The following is a 17,156-nucleotide window of genomic DNA, read 5'->3' on the forward strand; positions in this document are numbered from 1 at the left end:
AATCTAGATGCCAAGAAGCTTGAGACGCACGTCCGCCGTTAGATTTGCTACTCAGAATTGTAAGGCTGGCTCTCTTGGTTGATATAAAATAAGAGAGTTTTAAAATGTAATGTTACAGGCCAAATGTACGCTCTGCACAGATCCTCTTCCTCTTTCATGGCTTAGCGGGAATCTCCTAGCTGAGGACCAGCTTAGTGTCGTAAGCGTGACGGACGCTCTTTCCATGCAGTTAGTGCTAATACAGGGACGGGGACCAAATGTAAAGTTTTTGCTGAAGACCATGGTTTGTAACTCATCCGCTCGTGAGCTTAACCCGGTCTTTCTTCAGGGCATCTCCACTGGGATAAGATCCGCCTTAGTGACGTTTCTTAAAGACGAGTCTTCTGAGCTTCTGCTCGCCGTTTTGTCTCAAGATGGACTCCGTTACTTCGACACAGTCACCTCCCTAGAAGACCAGGAGGTAGGTAGTATTGCCATTTCTGCGCGGAGGCACCATGCCCTCCACAGGGTAGGAGAAACAGAGTATCTTATCGTTGGGGGCCTTCTGGAGGAGGACTACCTGGCAGGCAGAGCTACCGCCCTTAGTGACTGTTACATTGTTAATTTGGGTGACCCGTCCACAGAAAGCCTCGCAGTGTCGGGTCCATTTTTGTTACCGTACCCCATTGCCGGTTGCACAATTAGCACGATAGGGCAACTAGATCGTTTCCCCTGGTCTCAGAAAAGGCATATCTTAATTGGCGGATACATAGACAGCACAGAGTGTAATAGTCGTGTCATGGAGTACAATTCCGATGAGAAGGTCTGGACTGCCTTGGATATAGAGCTCCTAGAAATGACTCCTAGGCACTCACACACAGCTATTACAATTAGCGATAGATACATAGTGATATATGGCGGCTTTACAGCAACCCGCTCCCCCCTCTACGACATGTGGGTTATAGACCTGGAGACCATGTCTACCAGGCAGATAGCATTAGCTCCTGAGGGCCCTGCCCTTTCGGGGTGCACACTGTATTATAATGTGGTATCCGATGACCTGTTCTTCCTTAGTGGTCGAGGGATGGATGAAGACAAGCTGAGCTCTGATGCCTATGTGATCCAGGGCTTCGGAACCATGATCTTTCAGTGCTTCGATTCTTTGGCTAGCACAATGCTATACAGCCTTTCAACGTCAAGCATGCAGACCACTGAGATTGATTCCTCCAACCAGACCATTGAATTTCTAAAATATAGACTAAACACTATCGAGATAGGATATCTAAAGCAGATAATTTCCATGCGCCAGGCTTTGGAAGCTGAGCGCCGGGATAAGCAGCGTCTCTTGGCAATCTTGGAAAAGCAGATCCTTCTAAGTACGCGGGAGCGTCGTAGCACCCTTGTGGCAAGTCTCAGCAAGACCAGCAGTATGCAAATCAGTCTGTCCCATGTAGGTTTATCAAATGAAAAGCAGGAGAATTCACTGGTGGTTGCGCCAAATGCTCTTGGGGACACAGATTCCTTTCAACATCTTATCTTCGCCCTTGTTGAGAAGATGAATGGAATGGAGAAAGAACTTGCCACAATAAATATGCGCCTCCGTAACTAGTAAAGCTACTTCTTAAGCTTCTTGGCCGCCTTAGACTTCGGGCGGATCCTGTCATATCCTCGTTCTCGCACAGGGCCGCCCTTACCATCGAACCGTGTTAGCTCCTGCGACGATTTCTTAGTATGAGCACCTTGCTTCTTGTGACCCTTTTGAAGCTTCCCACTAATCCAGTCATTTGAATACTCGTGCCTATCTCGTCGTTGCGGAGACCCTCTATGATCTCTGTTCTCAGTACGGTGATCTTGGTGGCTGCTCCGTGCCTGGTCGCGCTGAGACCGATGGTAAAGCGTGCGTACATTCTCCGCTGCAAATTCGCAGATTGGACGGCGGTCTCTGTAGAAGCTTCGTGGATTGTTGTTGAGGGCCAGAAGACACCGGAGTGCACTCTCGTGGCTTGTAAACTCAACAAAGCAGAACCCACTGTGCTGGCCGTCCATGTATCCCTCTTCGTTGTAAGCGTCATCCATAGACTTAACAAGATTATATGCCTTTGGCCCCCTCCGGAAACGCATTTCTGTACACCCGACCGATTTGAGCAGCCGCATGAGGACCTTGTACTCGTAGTTCTTGTCACTCGGGTCGAACATCGCCCTGGCCTCAGATTCGTTGATCCGCCCAAATGATCGAATGACAATCCACGAAATCTTCCTTTCGTCAAACTCCTTAGGAATATTACGGATGACTATCCGCGTCCTACTGATATGAATAGATTGATTGGTCATAAGACCCTTCAGTGTCTTCCAGTACTTGATCCGCTTCCTGACATCTTCAGGGGGGACGTCTGCCTTTGAAAATCCATCAATCCCTGGGATCAGCAGCCCAATTCTTGCAAGGCTAAGATTGCGCGGATCTTCTGTGTCTGTCTTTTCGCTCCTGTGCTTTTCAATTGTCTTGAGCTGCTGTCTCTCAATGGCGGGCTTAAGGGTTAAAGGAGAGCCATTGATAACCAGCAAGCCATTGGTGTAGTCAATATATTCTTCCGGAACCTTAAAGCGTGAGAGGATTAACCTGTGAATCTCCTCCCGGGAGAGACTGGTGTATGCATCCTGATTTCCCGTCTTGGCTGCTTCTCGGATTTCTAGAAGCTTCTGCTTATCATCGTCGGCTAGCAGTCCGGTTGATGCATTCTTCTCTAGTGAAAAGAAGTCCTCCTCCCCATCAGTGCTCTCTTCGTTTTTCTTCTTGGTTTTCCTCTTTCTCTGATTATCGTCCTTGCCTGGAACATCTGTGAAAGGCTGCTCTGACACAGTAGCTTGGTCATTAGGCGTGTCTTTTTCACGCTCTTCGGCAGCCAAGCGGGCAAGATCTTTCATGTAAGGGTCATCAAGGCCGTCTCCAACAGCAAGGGTGTGTGAAGTGCTGTGACCCGCCTTACCGTTCTGACTGAAAAAAGCCTGATTTTTGAGACTGTTGTAGTATTCCATGGCACAGAGAGCTGCCCCCCGCTTTTTGAAGATTATGAAGGCAGAGCCCGTGTGTCTGTCCAGCATCTTATTAACAACTATGGATACATCACGCACCATTCCGAATGCTGAGAAGAGGCGCCGCAATTCATACCGAAGACCAGAGACAAGTATGTCTTGAGGACGGCATTTAGCATTCTTCGCCATCAGGACCTTTTCTGCCTCTGCCATACGGGCAGCAGTAACGCGAGAAGGCAGATTAGTAACGAAGATCGTCCTCTCGATCTCCTCCTGCTTGTCTTTAGTCCCGTCAGATTTGGTTCCTGGGACTTCAGTCTGAGCATCTTGTTGTTTCGTCTCATCGCCCAACAGTTCGCTTAAGTTGTCCGTATTGCTGCTTACGTTAGGGTCCTCGTCATATGCTTGCTCCTTGTTAGGGTCATAAGAAGGCTCATCTTGATCCTTTGCAGGCACCTCACGAACAAACGGCTTGATAATTGTCTTACCATCTTCATAGAGCTCAAAGCTAGGCTCATTGTCGGATGCGCCTGCAGAACTAAAAGAGCTGCCTTCCGTGTTAGAGTCGCTAGAACTGGCTCTGCTGTAGCTATAATCCATACCATCTGATTCTGATCCTGACTCTGAAACGCTTCGGCTCCGGTTTTCTGTGTCATCGATAGTGTCTCCTGCTGCGCGTGCAATGACTTGCTGCTGCCTTTCAAACGTGTTTTTATCTAGCCCCCAATCTAAGATACTTGTATGATGTAGAATCCGCAGCTTAACACTGGATACAAGGGCGACAGCATCAGAGTGGGTAGCCAGAACAAGAAATGCAAATCCCGACCCTTGTGTCCTTCCGCTAATGGTTCGGCTTGGAAGGCGGAGCTCTATCACAGGATATTTATCTCTGACCGCTTCAAAGATAGTATTAGCGTAAACTGTAAACGGCAGGTTTCTGAGGATAACCGTGGTCATACGCGGATATGCTCCGGTGTCGTGAGGGCGAACTATCACGTTGCTAGCGGCAGTTATCTTCCATTTGTCTTTGAGCTTTTTGAAGATGTTCGCTGCCGCTTGCTCTGGAGAAAGAATTGTCTTGCCCTTTTGAGGCTTCGACTCCGTCTTGGTCTCTTGTGAGAATTGCTTTTCAGCCTCCTGCTCCGCCTCTCTACTCATGTACACAACAGCATATGTGATTGGATCCTTCACACCCTCGTTGCGCCAATCCTTGACTGAGGTAGTGTGCATTGTAAGGTTGACAACGTGGCGATACGCACTGTGGACAATTTGAAACAGCTCTTTGGGATCTCGTTTCTCGGGTGGAATATTGTAGATTAGAAAAGAGTTTGGAATGGATTTATAATCAACTGGATGTGTGTTCAAGGCCTCGCGAAGCTTCTGTGCATTGTCTCTTTCCGGCGGCCTATCGGAATACGGCCTTATAATGAGGACTCTGCCACCAATCTCTATCGGGCTGTGCTCATGATGGGCAAGCACATCCTGCAGGTCGTCCACAGTAGCGAACTGCAACACGCCGAACCCCTTCGACTTTCCATCTCGTCCCTGGACAACCTCCGCATTGCTGACAGGAACTATCCGTGCAAACGGCGCCTTCAGCTCCTTGAACGTGCAGTCATACGGGAGGTTGCCGACATAGAGCTTCTTGGCATCGAAGGCCATTTAAATGAACTGCTTTTTGCATGCAGCTTAAAATTGCATTATAAAGAAAGTGAAGAAATCGGAATTTAGCTCTAATGGAAGGGACAAAGGTGATTCACCTTATCCGGCCCCCACCTGTGCAGGCCCAGGGGGGCGCGCAACCAGGTTCACAGGGGCCTATCTGTGGTCTTGACAGGCTCCCCAGGGCAGGTCACAGCTTTCGAGATATCGTACCTGTTACGTCTCATCACTCCCCGCCACTCTCCAGATCCGGTGATACCAGATTAACTGGGCGGCGGATAATCCATCAAGATAGCATCAGCACGTTTAATAAGCCGTCAGACCCGCCAATTGGCGGGAAGCTGCAAGTATCTGGAAAAACCATATCCAGACTCTTCACTGGCGAGCCAGAGTACAGGGCCGGAAAGAAGTGTTCTGCCCAAGGCGAAACTATAGGCAACATACAGGCTGAGTGTAACTATGCAATGCCGCGCCGTCATCGCCCCACAGCTGAGGAATGTTCCGGGCGCGCAGGAACAACTAGTGAGTACATGATGCATAATCAGACAGGCATCAAAACCTTCGAGCAGAAGTCTGGAGAAGAGGCAGTAATGTGTTCTAGTAAGCGCCATTACGCTTCGGCAGCGCCATCGGCCACAGACGCGATGATACCGCATAAGAAGATAGCCCCATTCCAGCGTTCTGATCCGTTTGGATCTTCTGGATACCCTGAAGATATGCGAGGACCAAGGCCACGCCATAATACTGGCCCAAGCGTAGAAGAAATCTTTAAGCCCAGTTTGAATGTGAACACGGCGAAGTTCTCCAGCGACAAGGCAAGTATCTTACATACTGCGCCCCCAACAAGGTTCGACATTACGGGACCGATTGCTATCGATGCACGTAAGCAAACACAGAGCACAGCAGCTATGATGGCTGAATACCATGCAACACGGCAAGCCGCAGCCAACTTGAAGGCACGGGAGTACGTCGAGACCAGTTGTTATTGAAAGTAAACGGTTTTCTACTCGCTACCCGAGGTAGTACGGTATGGAGAAGAATCCGTTATGCTCCACAGGGAGATCCAAGAGCCCATTTATAAGCACCGTTGCAAAAAGCCGGCCAACCTGCTCTTCAGCCAACCTCACGGGAATCCCGTCCCGCATGTTGACGTCAGGATCCCCGTACTTACTCAGCATAGGAGCGGGCTGGGTCCATATGACTCCAGTCCCATTGAGGCAGAGGATCTTGTTCTGCGCGGGCAAATAGAACACGGCAGGAAGAATGCACGCAGCGCTATGGTGGAGAATGGAGATGAAAATGCTATACTTATGGAGGGCCTTTGCCGATATGTCTATAACAGGAGTCCAAACATCCAAACTATCGTGCAGAGCAAGGAACCTATCGATATCTAGATAATCGGGAGTCTCCTGGATGTTGATATTGGTATGAGTATGGCCGCAGAAGTTACAGAAGCACTGTCCACACATCATGCACACAATGAGATTGATCTCGTCATTCTTAGACCTCTCTGGTGTGTATTTGCAGTATGGACAAGCGTGCTTATCTGTGATGTACTTTTTCAGAGCTTTAACGGCCGTGTAGGAAAACGGAAAGACCTTGTATAGGTAGCGCCTGGAATAATCCAGAGGCGTGATGCGGAGACTGTCCCTGCCTGCTATCATGCTGTAGAGGCCATAGGAAGACGGGGGTGCGGCTACTGTAAAACTGTGGCGGCTATCCACGAAGCTCCGGAGGTGAGTCATGCAAAACCTGCGGGCGTGAAGGGAGTATCCTTCTAAAGAGCTGATCGAAGAAATAACCTTGTTGTGCTCTGAGGCAGTATTCCCGAAGAAGGTTCCCACGGCAGAAAGCACGTGGGATGCCTTGAAGGCATGAACAAAGAGATAAAGTTCTCCTGGGGTGACAATAGACCTGGCGGCCGTAAGAGCGTTCTTTGCAAGAATAACAAACTTCCTATGCTCAAATCTTGGCATGGTCGCACAGATATTCGAAAGAATCTCGTCCTGTGAATAGTTGGTAGTCTTCCAACCCTGGTAAGCTAGACCCAGAGTGTCATTAATTTCGGTGAATAGCTCAATAATAAGACCCGCATTCCAAGGCGTCTGTTCCTCGTCGTAGCCCAGTTTTGTAGTTAATTCATTCAGTGCCTCTGCAACGCTCTCTGCAAAGAGGGCCAGGTCGTAATCAGACGAATGCCTCATAGAGATGTGTGCGTGATCTACTATAAGGCTCCGAGCCATTAGAGCTTCCCGCTGACAGTAGGATTGGTAAGACAAGGCGTCGCTCGGACAGGAGTTGTACTGCGAATGAAGGTTATGATATTGCTGCTCTGATATCAGAACAGAGGGCTCTGTAATTGAGAAAAGCCCGACCTCATAGGAGAGGAAAAGTGCAACAAACACAACGGCTGGGTTCTCATACAGATTAGTGAAGGGCAGGAAAACATCTTCGCCCGGGTGTAGAAGGTCGAAACAGGCTAGCAGCTGGCCAAGATAGTGCATGAAAAGAGGAAATCCGATGACCCCGACGATGCGGTTGGATATTTGGAGAAAGATTCCAAGGTAGCAATTCACCTGGGAAAAGTTATATATTGACGGAATTATGCACTGTGCCTTAAGAGAGAGCTCCCTCCTTCCATCGTTCTGGTCTAAAATCGCCTGAGAGATTTCCCTATCGGTGAGAGTCATGGAATTCCCCTGGGCCCAATAGACTACCTTTTCCGTGGAGCCGCTCTCGGCTGAGATGTTGTCTACAAAGCCATACATATTCTTGGTCTTTGGTGTCCTTTCGGTATCCTTCAAGATACCAATAAGCGTTTCAAGAACTTTGACAAAGGAGCGGTGGAGCTCCATGAAAAGCTCTTGCTGTAGTATATGGGTGCACCTCATGCGCGCAGGACCAAAGGCGATAGTGCACAGGTTTGGGCCATACCTATTTATGAGAAAGGAAAGCGTTATCTGTGCTATCAATACAACGCTCCCAAGGGACGAGAGATTGGATCCAAGCATCGTCATAAGTCTGCTATCCGTGAAAAGCTTGCTTTGAAGCCCTATGCTGAAGCCATGGAGAGTAAGGAAGGTGTTGTAAAGAATGAGGTCAGAAAACATGATGTACCATGCAGAGTAGATCAGATTTTGTGAATGCGCTAGGGACGTCTCTTGATGCCTAGCAGACCGTCTTGGGAACAAAAGCTGGGCTGTTGGCGACTCAGTAAGAGAAAACGAGGAGGCACTGACGAATTCTGCATAAAGCTGCTGTGTGGATAGTGCGATGGTTGCGTTACCGTGGTAAATAAGAACGCTCATGCACATGGCCATGGCGAGTGATTGAAGACGAAACTCCTCGAGCAACTGCTCCTTAAGCTTAGCAATCCCCTCTGGACTTGACGACTGACTCTTGTAGGCGGTCACTACGGGCAGACACGTGTTATAAAAGCGGCGGCAGATAGAGCAGGTCTTAGGGAGAGAAGTGATCTTATTGAAGGACAAACAGCTGCTGTGGGAGAAATGCTTGCATCCTGCAACGCGAATGAAATACTTCACCGTTGGGACGTCATAGAGCTTGTCAGAAAGACTGTGCACAAGCGGTATTGCGTTCCAGATGGAAAGTGTGGTGCTCTTAGAAAAGATCACTCCTCGAAAGGCATCCTTATACTTGATGTGGTTAGTATGATGCGCAATCTCTTCAAGATGCTGGTCTGCAGGAAGCGGCGGATAGGCTATCAACACCAGGTCCTTGTCGAACAGTTGGCGAGCTGGGTTGATCCACGGGTGCTCTAATATGTTCGAGAATTCCTTGTCTCCCTTGTGGCTTTGCTTAAGGATATTTGCGTAGAGCTTGTTGAGGCTGTTCGGGACGAACGCTACTGGCTGGCATATGGGCAGTTCTGGCACATCAAAGAGCCTGCAGTTGTAGCACTGAGTGTCATTATTAACTATGATGCTCTGAACAACCTCATATAAGACCTTGCCTACTGACGCTGGGAAAAACTGCTGAGTATCAAGATTGCTATTCTTAGCAGGTTCATGCGATATGCTAGTTAGTGTCTCTAAACTGGTGAGGTCATCTATCGACATCAGGATCCCAGACTTACTGGGGCCAAGCTTCTCCTTCAGAAACGCCAACTTTCTCTTAGGTTTTTTCGTAATTGGCTTTGTAGTCGATAATTCTGAATCAACGAGAGATACCTCTGGTTGGAACTTTTCACGGTACACAACTGTCCTTAGAAATTCCATAATCGAATCGTTGAAGAAGCAGTGCGAGATGCCCGAATCAAGCACGCTCTTGATATAAGTATAGAGCGCATCGTATGTCTCAGTGACAGCCTTCTTGACGGCGGGGTCGACTAGTGAGGGAGCGCCAGCTCCAGCATGTTCAGGAACGTCTCGAATAGTGTAGTGGTGAAGCAAGAAGAATGTGTTGCATAAGCACAGAACCACTGTTGGTCGCAGAGAGGATTCGACGTCTGTCCGCGTGAAGTGACTCAGTACAGCATCAGCAAATACCTGACATATGTACAGGCCAACGCAAGGAATTCTCATGACGGCAGCAGTAAGCGCTGGACTGAGTCCATTTCCGTGTATGGAAATAAGATCTGCATAGTCGCCATCCAATTTTTCTACATCATTGCTCAGCGCAGTGAGTCCAGCAACACATTGGGGAACGGGTACTGGCACTCGCCTGTCGGTGGAGCAGTCCTCCTGCGGCTGGTTGGTCTCCCTACAATATCGCTCCCAAGCGTCTACGTAGTCTATCCCCGTGACTGTGGGAGAATAGATGGAAGTATACGCCCACCCCTTTTTGTTCAGTCGATAGTATGCTGCACACTCGGTGATCGAATAGACGTCTGTATTCAGAGCGTCAGTTGCAGGATATATAATATCGCACACTTGAGCAAGAGTCCCCATCACTGTGGGCTCGCGCCAGAAGGTTAGTCTCATGCAGCTATCGACAATGCTAACAACAGTATCGTCAGGCGACGCATCCACAAGTCTTGGAAGATACAGAAGAGCGAGTTGATTCTCAACGGTACGCGGAGAGTAATCAAAGCATAGAAAGCTGATTGCAGTCTTCAGAATTAAAGCTCGCGCATTTGTGACTTTTGCCAGGTCCTTCTCTAAAGCTATGCGGCGCTCTGCCAAGTTGAACAGAATGAAGAAGAAGGCCTCCAGACCACCAGGACAGCTCTCTTGCTGATCGTAAAGAAATCTGAGAACGCTTTGGCAAGCATATCCCATAGACAGCAAATCAGCCGAACAGGCCCTAGAGCTATTCATCAGGACATAGAATATATACTTCTGTGCCATGCCTGAGCGCACAAACATCTCGGAAAAGTTTAGGGCAATCGCAATTAGAGTCTTGAATGGCAGTAAGACGAGCTCCAAGGCGATTCTGGTTCGAACGTTGAGGCCCGGAAGGCATGCCTCATTCCAGAAGATATTTTGGTATTGGTTCCAGACTGTGTGACGAGGCCGTACAAGGCACGGAGATACGTATTCCTCGTCATGTGCAAGGTCACAGATCCCTATTTCAACCGCCAGCTTTTGCTCTTCAGGGGTCAGACAGCTAGCTCTTAAGTACTCTGTAAAGATAGAGGAGCCCTTGAGGACATTGTTATAGTGGCAGCACAAATTAAAGAGCTGCACCTTGAGAATGGAGACGGGCTCTTCGACGTAATTGTTCAGGCTGATAATACGATCGATGGTCTGGGCAATAACATCACTGACGGCAACAGATGATATCCCAAATGCGTTTCGTGTAGAAACGGCGCCAAGTGTATACCCAAGGATGTAGTGCAGAGGAAGGAAAATGGGGTGATAGATGTGGACTTCCAGGTCGAGCTCATGATAATCAAATTTTTCCACTGTTGACGAGCCTGTTTTCAAGGCTTCAACAGAAGCTTGTTCCCGCTCGATTTCCTTTGCCCCCTGAAACAAGGGCTCAAAAGATAGCGCTTCGGAATTATTTATCGTAAGAATAAACATACAAAGAAGATGCAAAAACGAAAGGATATAGGCATTGCCTGTCTGAATCTCGGAGTCATTGCGACCAAACTTTCCACGAAGCTCAGCAAGCTTGAAGGCGTCACAATGCTTGCGGGAGATAGTGTCGTTGGGAAACATTGGATTGTCATTATAAAACGGGCCGTGAGTAAACGCGAACCAGGCCCCGTAAGTAAAGTAGGTAGTAAAGTCTGAATAGGTCAGCACATTTCGATAACGCGTTGTTCCGAATTCAGTGTCCATCTCCAAATGATTTCCATACATCACTTGAAGAGCATCCACAGTTGTTAGGGATGAAATGACAGCCAGCAAGGCCATAGCAGGAAGCGGGTGGAAGAAGGACGATTGTGTAAAGTTGCTCATCTTACCAGAATATGCTATCGGATGGTGGACTCCAATACACGACGACAAGTACACGTCAAAGAAGCTTCGGTGCGCTTCTATTGCAAACCTTGTGTCATCGCCATACTCGCCATTGTCAAGATTGCTGATAGGCAAGAAACCGTTCGGTATACAACACATGTACGGAAGTGACTCATCGAGGCCACGGAAGATGCTATTAAAAATGGTATCTGTCAGAGACCCATTCTCGGCTGCAGTAGAAGCCATTCCAGCACCAAGTTGTCCACAATCAATATAGTTATCGTGGAGAGTTTTAAATATGTATTCCCTAAAAAGCAAGGCACGCTCCCTGTGGAGATAATTGGGAACAAAGGAGATCGAAAGAGAAAGATAAACTGTGGAGAGAATGTAGCCTGCAATAAGATGGCAGGCCTCGTCTACGGGGTTAAACTCTGTGTATATCTGAACTGGCGCTCGTGTCCAGACATTGTCTTGAGGAATGACTCTGTGGGGAAGTTTGAAGTTCTCTAGTAAGTAAGAATGGAGGTAAGCAGCATCGAAAGTCTCCGCATACTTATCGTTGTATATCAAGGATAACTGCTTTATCGCTTCGTTGACGACAGAAAACGAAATGGGACCATAAGCAAATGCACGTTGAATCTGCAGAAAGCGCGGCTTATATTTGCAGAACATGGGCGGGTCATGAGTAAATGCGTGAGCAAGCTTGTCTGCAGCCAAGTCCCATGGCCCTTCAGAGATGTCATTATTTAAGGCACCAATGAAAAGATATGGGTAATACCAATGATAAATATTGCACAGAAAGACTCGATAGATTGGCTCAAAAATTAATCCATCCACGATAAACTTGAGTAGGTCGTTGAGTGCAGGACTATCCACAGTTAGCCAGCGCTGATCATGTTCCAGTCCAGAGGCAGTTGTCGTGCGAGACAAGCACAACTTTTCCTTGTCTAGGATAACCTTGAATAAGCTTAAAGAAAAGATAATGTCAGAAAGGACCAGTCCTTCCGCCAAGTCCTCCATCAGCATAGACAGTGAAAGGGCATTTGACCGCAGCTTAGAAATACCGGCAATCAGAGACCTACGAGAAGAAACTAATTTCTGCGCAAACGCCATAACATCCCGATAGTAGCGTTGATGAACAGGGTCATATGCCAGAATGTCACCCACGGTGGTAGAGTTTGTGACAGGGATAGTCAGCACCTTTGAAAGAATCCTCCAAAAGCCATCAATTTTCACATTAATAAATAAGTGGTGAAAAACATTATTAACCAGGGATTGGACAGAACACTCCAGATCAGACCTTTTTGCCGAAGCGATAGAAATAGCGGGAGAGTCACCCAAAGCGCCCGCATCAATAGCTGTAAGATTCGTTAGAAAGGCTTCTATTGGAAAAATAATGCTCTGAAGAAGCGCAACGCTCAAGAAGACTGCGACATTGCACAACATAGCTAAATCACACGATGAACCGACGATCCCCGTGTAGACAGACAGGGCATTTTTAGAGTAGTTGTCTCCAAGATGCCTTGCGCACACCCCGGTCTTCCCTGTCGAGACGACGCTGCCACAGTCGCAGAGCCCCGTACTGAAGAAGCACCGATACTCGTGCCCAACGTGCTTTGACTCATCGAAGCATTCGAGGCACATAACGGAGGACTTATCGGTAGTGCAGTATTGACATTTAAAGCCGAGATGACTGTTCAAGACCTTGCCACAAATGCTTAACGGAAGCTCCTCTCCGTGAAGCTTCATGAAGAGCTCTGAATGGATATAAGACTCTGGATAATAGAATTTGCTACAATCGTTGAGATCTAAACAGGGGCTCTGTGACAATGGCGTGTGGTGCTCAGGGTTCTCACTACAACCAAACAGCACTTCGCGTATTTTCAGCTCCTTGTCGACCGACTCCCCAAGGAGAGCTGGGCTCGAGGAGGCTGCACGGGCCCTAATTAAGCCAGTGACATAGTCCTCTTTGAAAATGCGACTGATCAAGAAATTAAAGACAATGGCAGCACCTTGGTCTGGGCGAAGATTAGACGATAAAAAGAGATTTGTCGACCAAACATTAAACGACGTGGCCAAGTCAAAAATGCCTCCCTTTCCCATGAGCGACATTGAGGAAGCTTTCTCGGGTGCCGTTAGAATACTCAACGTTTCAATGAGCTTGTCCATGCTCCAGAGAGACCGCTCCGGGCTCTTGGTAAGGGGAGTCTGGTTGTCGCCGTCCATCACTGGAAATGTATTTTCTTAAAGGTTATCTGGTGCAATTCACCACGTTGATCTATTTAACAAGACTTCGTCCTGGGCCCCCCTGTTACACTAGTAGATGACCGTGCACAATCTTCCATAAATATTCACTGCGGCCTAGTCCTTGACCTTCTAGATCAAAAAACCCAAAAGCAGATTTAAATTATCACTCTCAAAAAATGCCGCTGGCCGTCTTCAACATCAAGGGAACACGGTTTTGCGTCCCAGACTACTACAAGGTGACAAAGGCCTTGGGGGCAGGCGCATACGGCGTTGTCGCCGAAGCAGTAGACACCAGGACTAACACCACCGTGGCTATCAAGAAGATCTCTAATCTCTTTGTTCATCTTGTCGACTCTAAGCGCACACTACGCGAAATAACGATTCTCCGCATGCTAGACCACGAAAATATCGTGAAGCTTCTCGATGTCCTGGTCCCAGAGGACCCCTCCAACTTTGACGACTTGTACGTCGTGTTCGACTTTATGCAAACCGACATGCACAAGATAATCTCCTCCAAGCAAGACCTCAGCCCCGACCATATGCAATACTTCGTCTACCAGCTCCTGCGCGGGCTAAAGTACCTGCACTCGGCAAACTGTGTTCACAGAGACCTCAAACCCTCCAACCTTCTCCTTAACTCTGACTGTGCCCTGGAGATTTGTGACTTGGGGCTGGCTCGACTTGTGGACGACCACGCTGCAAAGACTAAGGAGCTGAAGGATGCCGAAAAGCACGACACACAAATGACAGAGTATGTCGCAACGCGCTGGTATCGCGCGCCAGAGATCATACTGGGGTGGCCGCAGTATGGGAAGCCTGTTGACATTTTCTCCGTGGGCTGTATCTTTGCAGAGCTCATCGCCAGAAAGCCCCTGTTTCCAGGTAGAGATTATATCCACCAACTACACCTGATCCTCGAGGTTTTGGGCACCCCGGAGAAGGAGCTTCTAGACAGAATTGCGTCGGACTCGGCGAAGAGCTACGTCCTCGCCCTCAAGCCCTCGGCGCCGCAGGACCTTTCACAGAAGTTTCCCATGCTGGATGAGGCGGGCATTGACCTCCTTACCCGCATGCTCACACTGGATCCCTTGAAGCGCATCACCGTTAACGAGTGCCTCAGCCATCCCTACTTTGAAGGAATCCACGATGAGTCTGACGAGCCTGTCTACACCGGTCAGCCTCTTGAACTCTTCTTCGAGAAGTACGAGCTCACAAAGCCGCTTCTTGAGATGTGCTTCCTTAACGAAGCACGCAAGTTCCATCCAGACGAGCTTAAAGATGAGGTTGCAAAGCGTGCCAAAGCCCTGGGGATCCCGGAGTCTGTGTGGATGTAACTAGTAAATGAATTCCGCGTCCGGCTATGCACACGCCTGGGCTATTTACTCTTGTTCTATGTGCCTTGTCACTTAGCGACGATTATGATTTGTTGGCGCTCAAGCTTTGCTTCGGCGATTGTCATCGAGATGTCTGAAAGCGTTGTCGAGGTAGACGTCACCTTGACTAGGCACTCTGAAGGCGTGGGGAGGCTAACTCCGGCCTTACGAAGGCAATCTATAAGGTCCTTAATGGTGTGTCGCTCTGGGTTTGTTTGTAGTGTGTACACTTTGTCTGCTCTAACACGAACTGGGGCTACGGGCTTCCCAGGTATCAAGGCGAGGGAAGGTTCGGCAGTAGCAGCAGAGGAAGTGGGCCCGGGGGCAGACCCATGCTGAGAATGCTTAGCCGTCTTTTTGCAATCTCCCAAAGATCGCGCCTTTTCGTTCGAATCGAATGTGTAAACCTTCTTAGAGCTTTCGTTAGCCTGCTTCACTGAGCTATAAGCTTCTGGATGGTTCTTGATCTCCGTATAGATCTGCTGGCCAGGCTTTGGTCGCTCGTTTTCCGGAAGAGCACTCAAGATTGCCTTTGGTAGCGTCTGCTTGGTTTTCATCTCATCAAGCATAGCCTCCGTCTCCTTGCTGTTAAAAGGATAGAAAGGTTCATGGCCATTGATCAAGAGCCCGTCGGAGTAGAACTCAATGACGATCTTGCAACCAGACTCCTGCTCCGCCTCCTGCTTGTTGACGTCTTTTATGGTGTGAGGGGGAGGTGCTCTGATCTTCTGACCGCTTCCTGCAAAGTACTCATTTTCAGTCCGGTCACTATCGCTTTTGTCATTCAGTATATCAGCCATGGTGTTGAACTTCGTCCCTTGCTTAGCCCCTGATGCAGAAACCGTTGGCTTACTCGGGGGAGGCGGAGGAGCGGGTGCAGAAGGTTTTGTAGATTTATGCTTGTCTATAGGGGCAGAAGGCTGAGCGGGGCGAACATGGGCGGGGGCTGCCGGCTTTTGGTGGGTGGCAGGGTTAGCATGTCCAGGCCGAGAAGACGAACCCTTCTCTGGCACTGCAGCTGATTGTTTATGGTGCGACTTGGGATCTGCGGCAGGTGCACGGGGCGCGGGTGCAGGTACGGGATCGGGGCTGGCAGCGACCCCGGAGTCAAAGAAGAGCATAATAGCCGTGTTTACGTCCCCACCGCTCATTTCCAGAAACTGTTCTGCTTGTCTATGGCCACTCCCCGTGACGGCCATGAATTGCTGGACACTCGCTTGCTTCATTTTAAATTTTGTCACCGACAGATTTTATCTATTATCGCTTATGTCTGTGGAGGGCTCGCAGAAAGCCATGGCATACTTCGACCCGGTAACAAGAAATTCTAGTTCAGTGCACTCACTGGGCGAAGAGGGGGGCGGTGAGTTCTGCGTAATATTATCCTCACTCGGCAAAGTCTCGCAAACGCCTCTCTCTGGAGGCCCTTGTTCACGCCTCGCCATGGCTTCCTGGTAACGAGCCCGCACTTCTGGGGTGACTGTATTTTTCAAGAGCCTGAGAGCCCTTTCCGCGTAGAGCTCTCCTTCTACAGGGCCAAGGAGCTGGACAAGAGACAAGTGGCCCTTTTGGGTGGCATACATGAGTGCACTATATCCCGAAGAATCCTCGTAGTTGCCCTCCTTTAGCAAAAGAGCGGCAATATCTGCATGTCCGTTGCTAGCAGCCAGCATGAGAGCAGTCCTGCCCTTCTTTGTGCGCATACCCCGCTCTTTCGGCGCAAGAAGGTATGCTATCTCTAGGCAGCCGTTGGCTGCAGCGTCCATTAGGGCAGTCCAACCGCCAGCATTCTGCAGCCCGTACTCTCGATGGTAAAGCTTGGCGGCTATGGGCAGTCGACCAAGCTGTGTGGCTAGCATAAGAGCACTCCAGCCTCCCTTTGACCGGATTCCCGCTTCAATTGGAGCAAGCTCCATGGCAAGATGGGTGTTCCCCGCAATGCATGCGTACATCAATGCAGTATATCCGGACCAATCCTGCTTTCTACTCTCTGCCTTTACAAGTGCCTTCAGCGCCTCGTGAAGCTTGATGTCCTCTTCTCCGTTTTGCACCAACTGAGTGCTGTGATTGAGGAGCGCACATATCATTAAGGCCGTTGGCTTCCATACGATATACCCTCCGTACTTTACGGATCCCCCCACTCGCACTCCTGTTTCGCCTGTGAGCAGCACCAGATGGCTAATTGCCGTGAAGTCTCCTTTTTCTGCAGCAAGATGAAGTGCTGTCTTTTGTGCCTTGTTCCGACGGCCTGCATGCTTGGATGCGTCAGAAATATAGATATATTGCTCTTGGAGGACAGCCCTGTGTAGGCCTGTGTTTCCGTCTTCGTCAATATGATCTAGAGGAATTGATGGGGGAGGTTTTGGCGGCTCCTTTGGACGAGCTTCTCGCGAGGCAGCATCACGCTTAGGTTTGGTTGCAGCAATTCTCTTGGAGAGCGACGGACCATTGTGGCTCTTAACACGTGAAAGTGGATGCTGCGGCTCAGGCGTCATGATAC

At 49.1% G+C, this 17,156-nt stretch overlaps 7 protein-coding genes across 7 annotated transcripts; 3 read left to right on the top strand and 4 right to left on the bottom strand.

Moving 5' to 3' along the window:
• Positions 1–109: 109 nt before the first annotated feature.
• GL50803_002362 (uncharacterized protein) lies at positions 110–1,588 on the top strand (the record flags this gene model as incomplete). The annotated part of the gene is made up of 1 exon (XM_038045978.1): positions 110–1,588. The coding sequence occupies one exon, from the start codon at positions 110–112 to the stop codon at positions 1,586–1,588; it is 1,479 nt and encodes a 492-aa protein (XP_037902118.1).
• Positions 1,589–1,593: 5 nt separating this feature from the next.
• GL50803_0092031 (putative RNA binding protein) lies at positions 1,594–4,671 on the bottom strand (the record flags this gene model as incomplete). Its single annotated transcript, XM_001704755.1, has 1 exon — positions 1,594–4,671. The coding sequence occupies one exon, from the start codon at positions 4,669–4,671 to the stop codon at positions 1,594–1,596; it is 3,078 nt and encodes a 1,025-aa protein (XP_001704807.1).
• A 74-nt stretch (positions 4,672–4,745) lies between these two features.
• GL50803_004711 (uncharacterized protein) lies at positions 4,746–5,660 on the top strand (the record flags this gene model as incomplete). Its single annotated transcript, XM_001704753.1, has 1 exon — positions 4,746–5,660. One exon carries the CDS (start codon positions 4,746–4,748, stop codon positions 5,658–5,660), a length of 915 nt encoding a protein of 304 aa, XP_001704805.1.
• A 21-nt stretch (positions 5,661–5,681) lies between these two features.
• GL50803_0013708 (E3 ubiquitin-protein ligase) lies at positions 5,682–13,265 on the bottom strand (the record flags this gene model as incomplete). The annotated part of the gene is made up of 1 exon (XM_001704749.1): positions 5,682–13,265. One exon carries the CDS (start codon positions 13,263–13,265, stop codon positions 5,682–5,684), a length of 7,584 nt encoding a protein of 2,527 aa, XP_001704801.1.
• Positions 13,266–13,462: 197 nt separating this feature from the next.
• Positions 13,463–14,620, top strand: GL50803_0017563 (Kinase, CMGC MAPK; the record flags this gene model as incomplete). The annotated part of the gene is made up of 1 exon (XM_001704748.1): positions 13,463–14,620. The coding sequence occupies one exon, from the start codon at positions 13,463–13,465 to the stop codon at positions 14,618–14,620; it is 1,158 nt and encodes a 385-aa protein (XP_001704800.1).
• A 68-nt stretch (positions 14,621–14,688) lies between these two features.
• GL50803_0012885 (UBA-like domain-containing protein) lies at positions 14,689–15,885 on the bottom strand (the record flags this gene model as incomplete). The annotated part of the gene is made up of 1 exon (XM_001704746.1): positions 14,689–15,885. The coding sequence occupies one exon, from the start codon at positions 15,883–15,885 to the stop codon at positions 14,689–14,691; it is 1,197 nt and encodes a 398-aa protein (XP_001704798.1).
• A 24-nt stretch (positions 15,886–15,909) lies between these two features.
• Positions 15,910–17,151, bottom strand: GL50803_0017562 (Ankyrin repeat protein 1; the record flags this gene model as incomplete). The annotated part of the gene is made up of 1 exon (XM_001704745.1): positions 15,910–17,151. The coding sequence occupies one exon, from the start codon at positions 17,149–17,151 to the stop codon at positions 15,910–15,912; it is 1,242 nt and encodes a 413-aa protein (XP_001704797.1).
• Positions 17,152–17,156: the final 5 nt, after the last annotated feature.

Source organism: Giardia intestinalis, chromosome 4, assembly GCF_000002435.2.
Source record: "Giardia intestinalis strain WB C6 chromosome 4, whole genome shotgun sequence".
NCBI classification, from domain to species: domain Eukaryota; phylum Fornicata; order Diplomonadida; family Hexamitidae; genus Giardia; species Giardia duodenalis.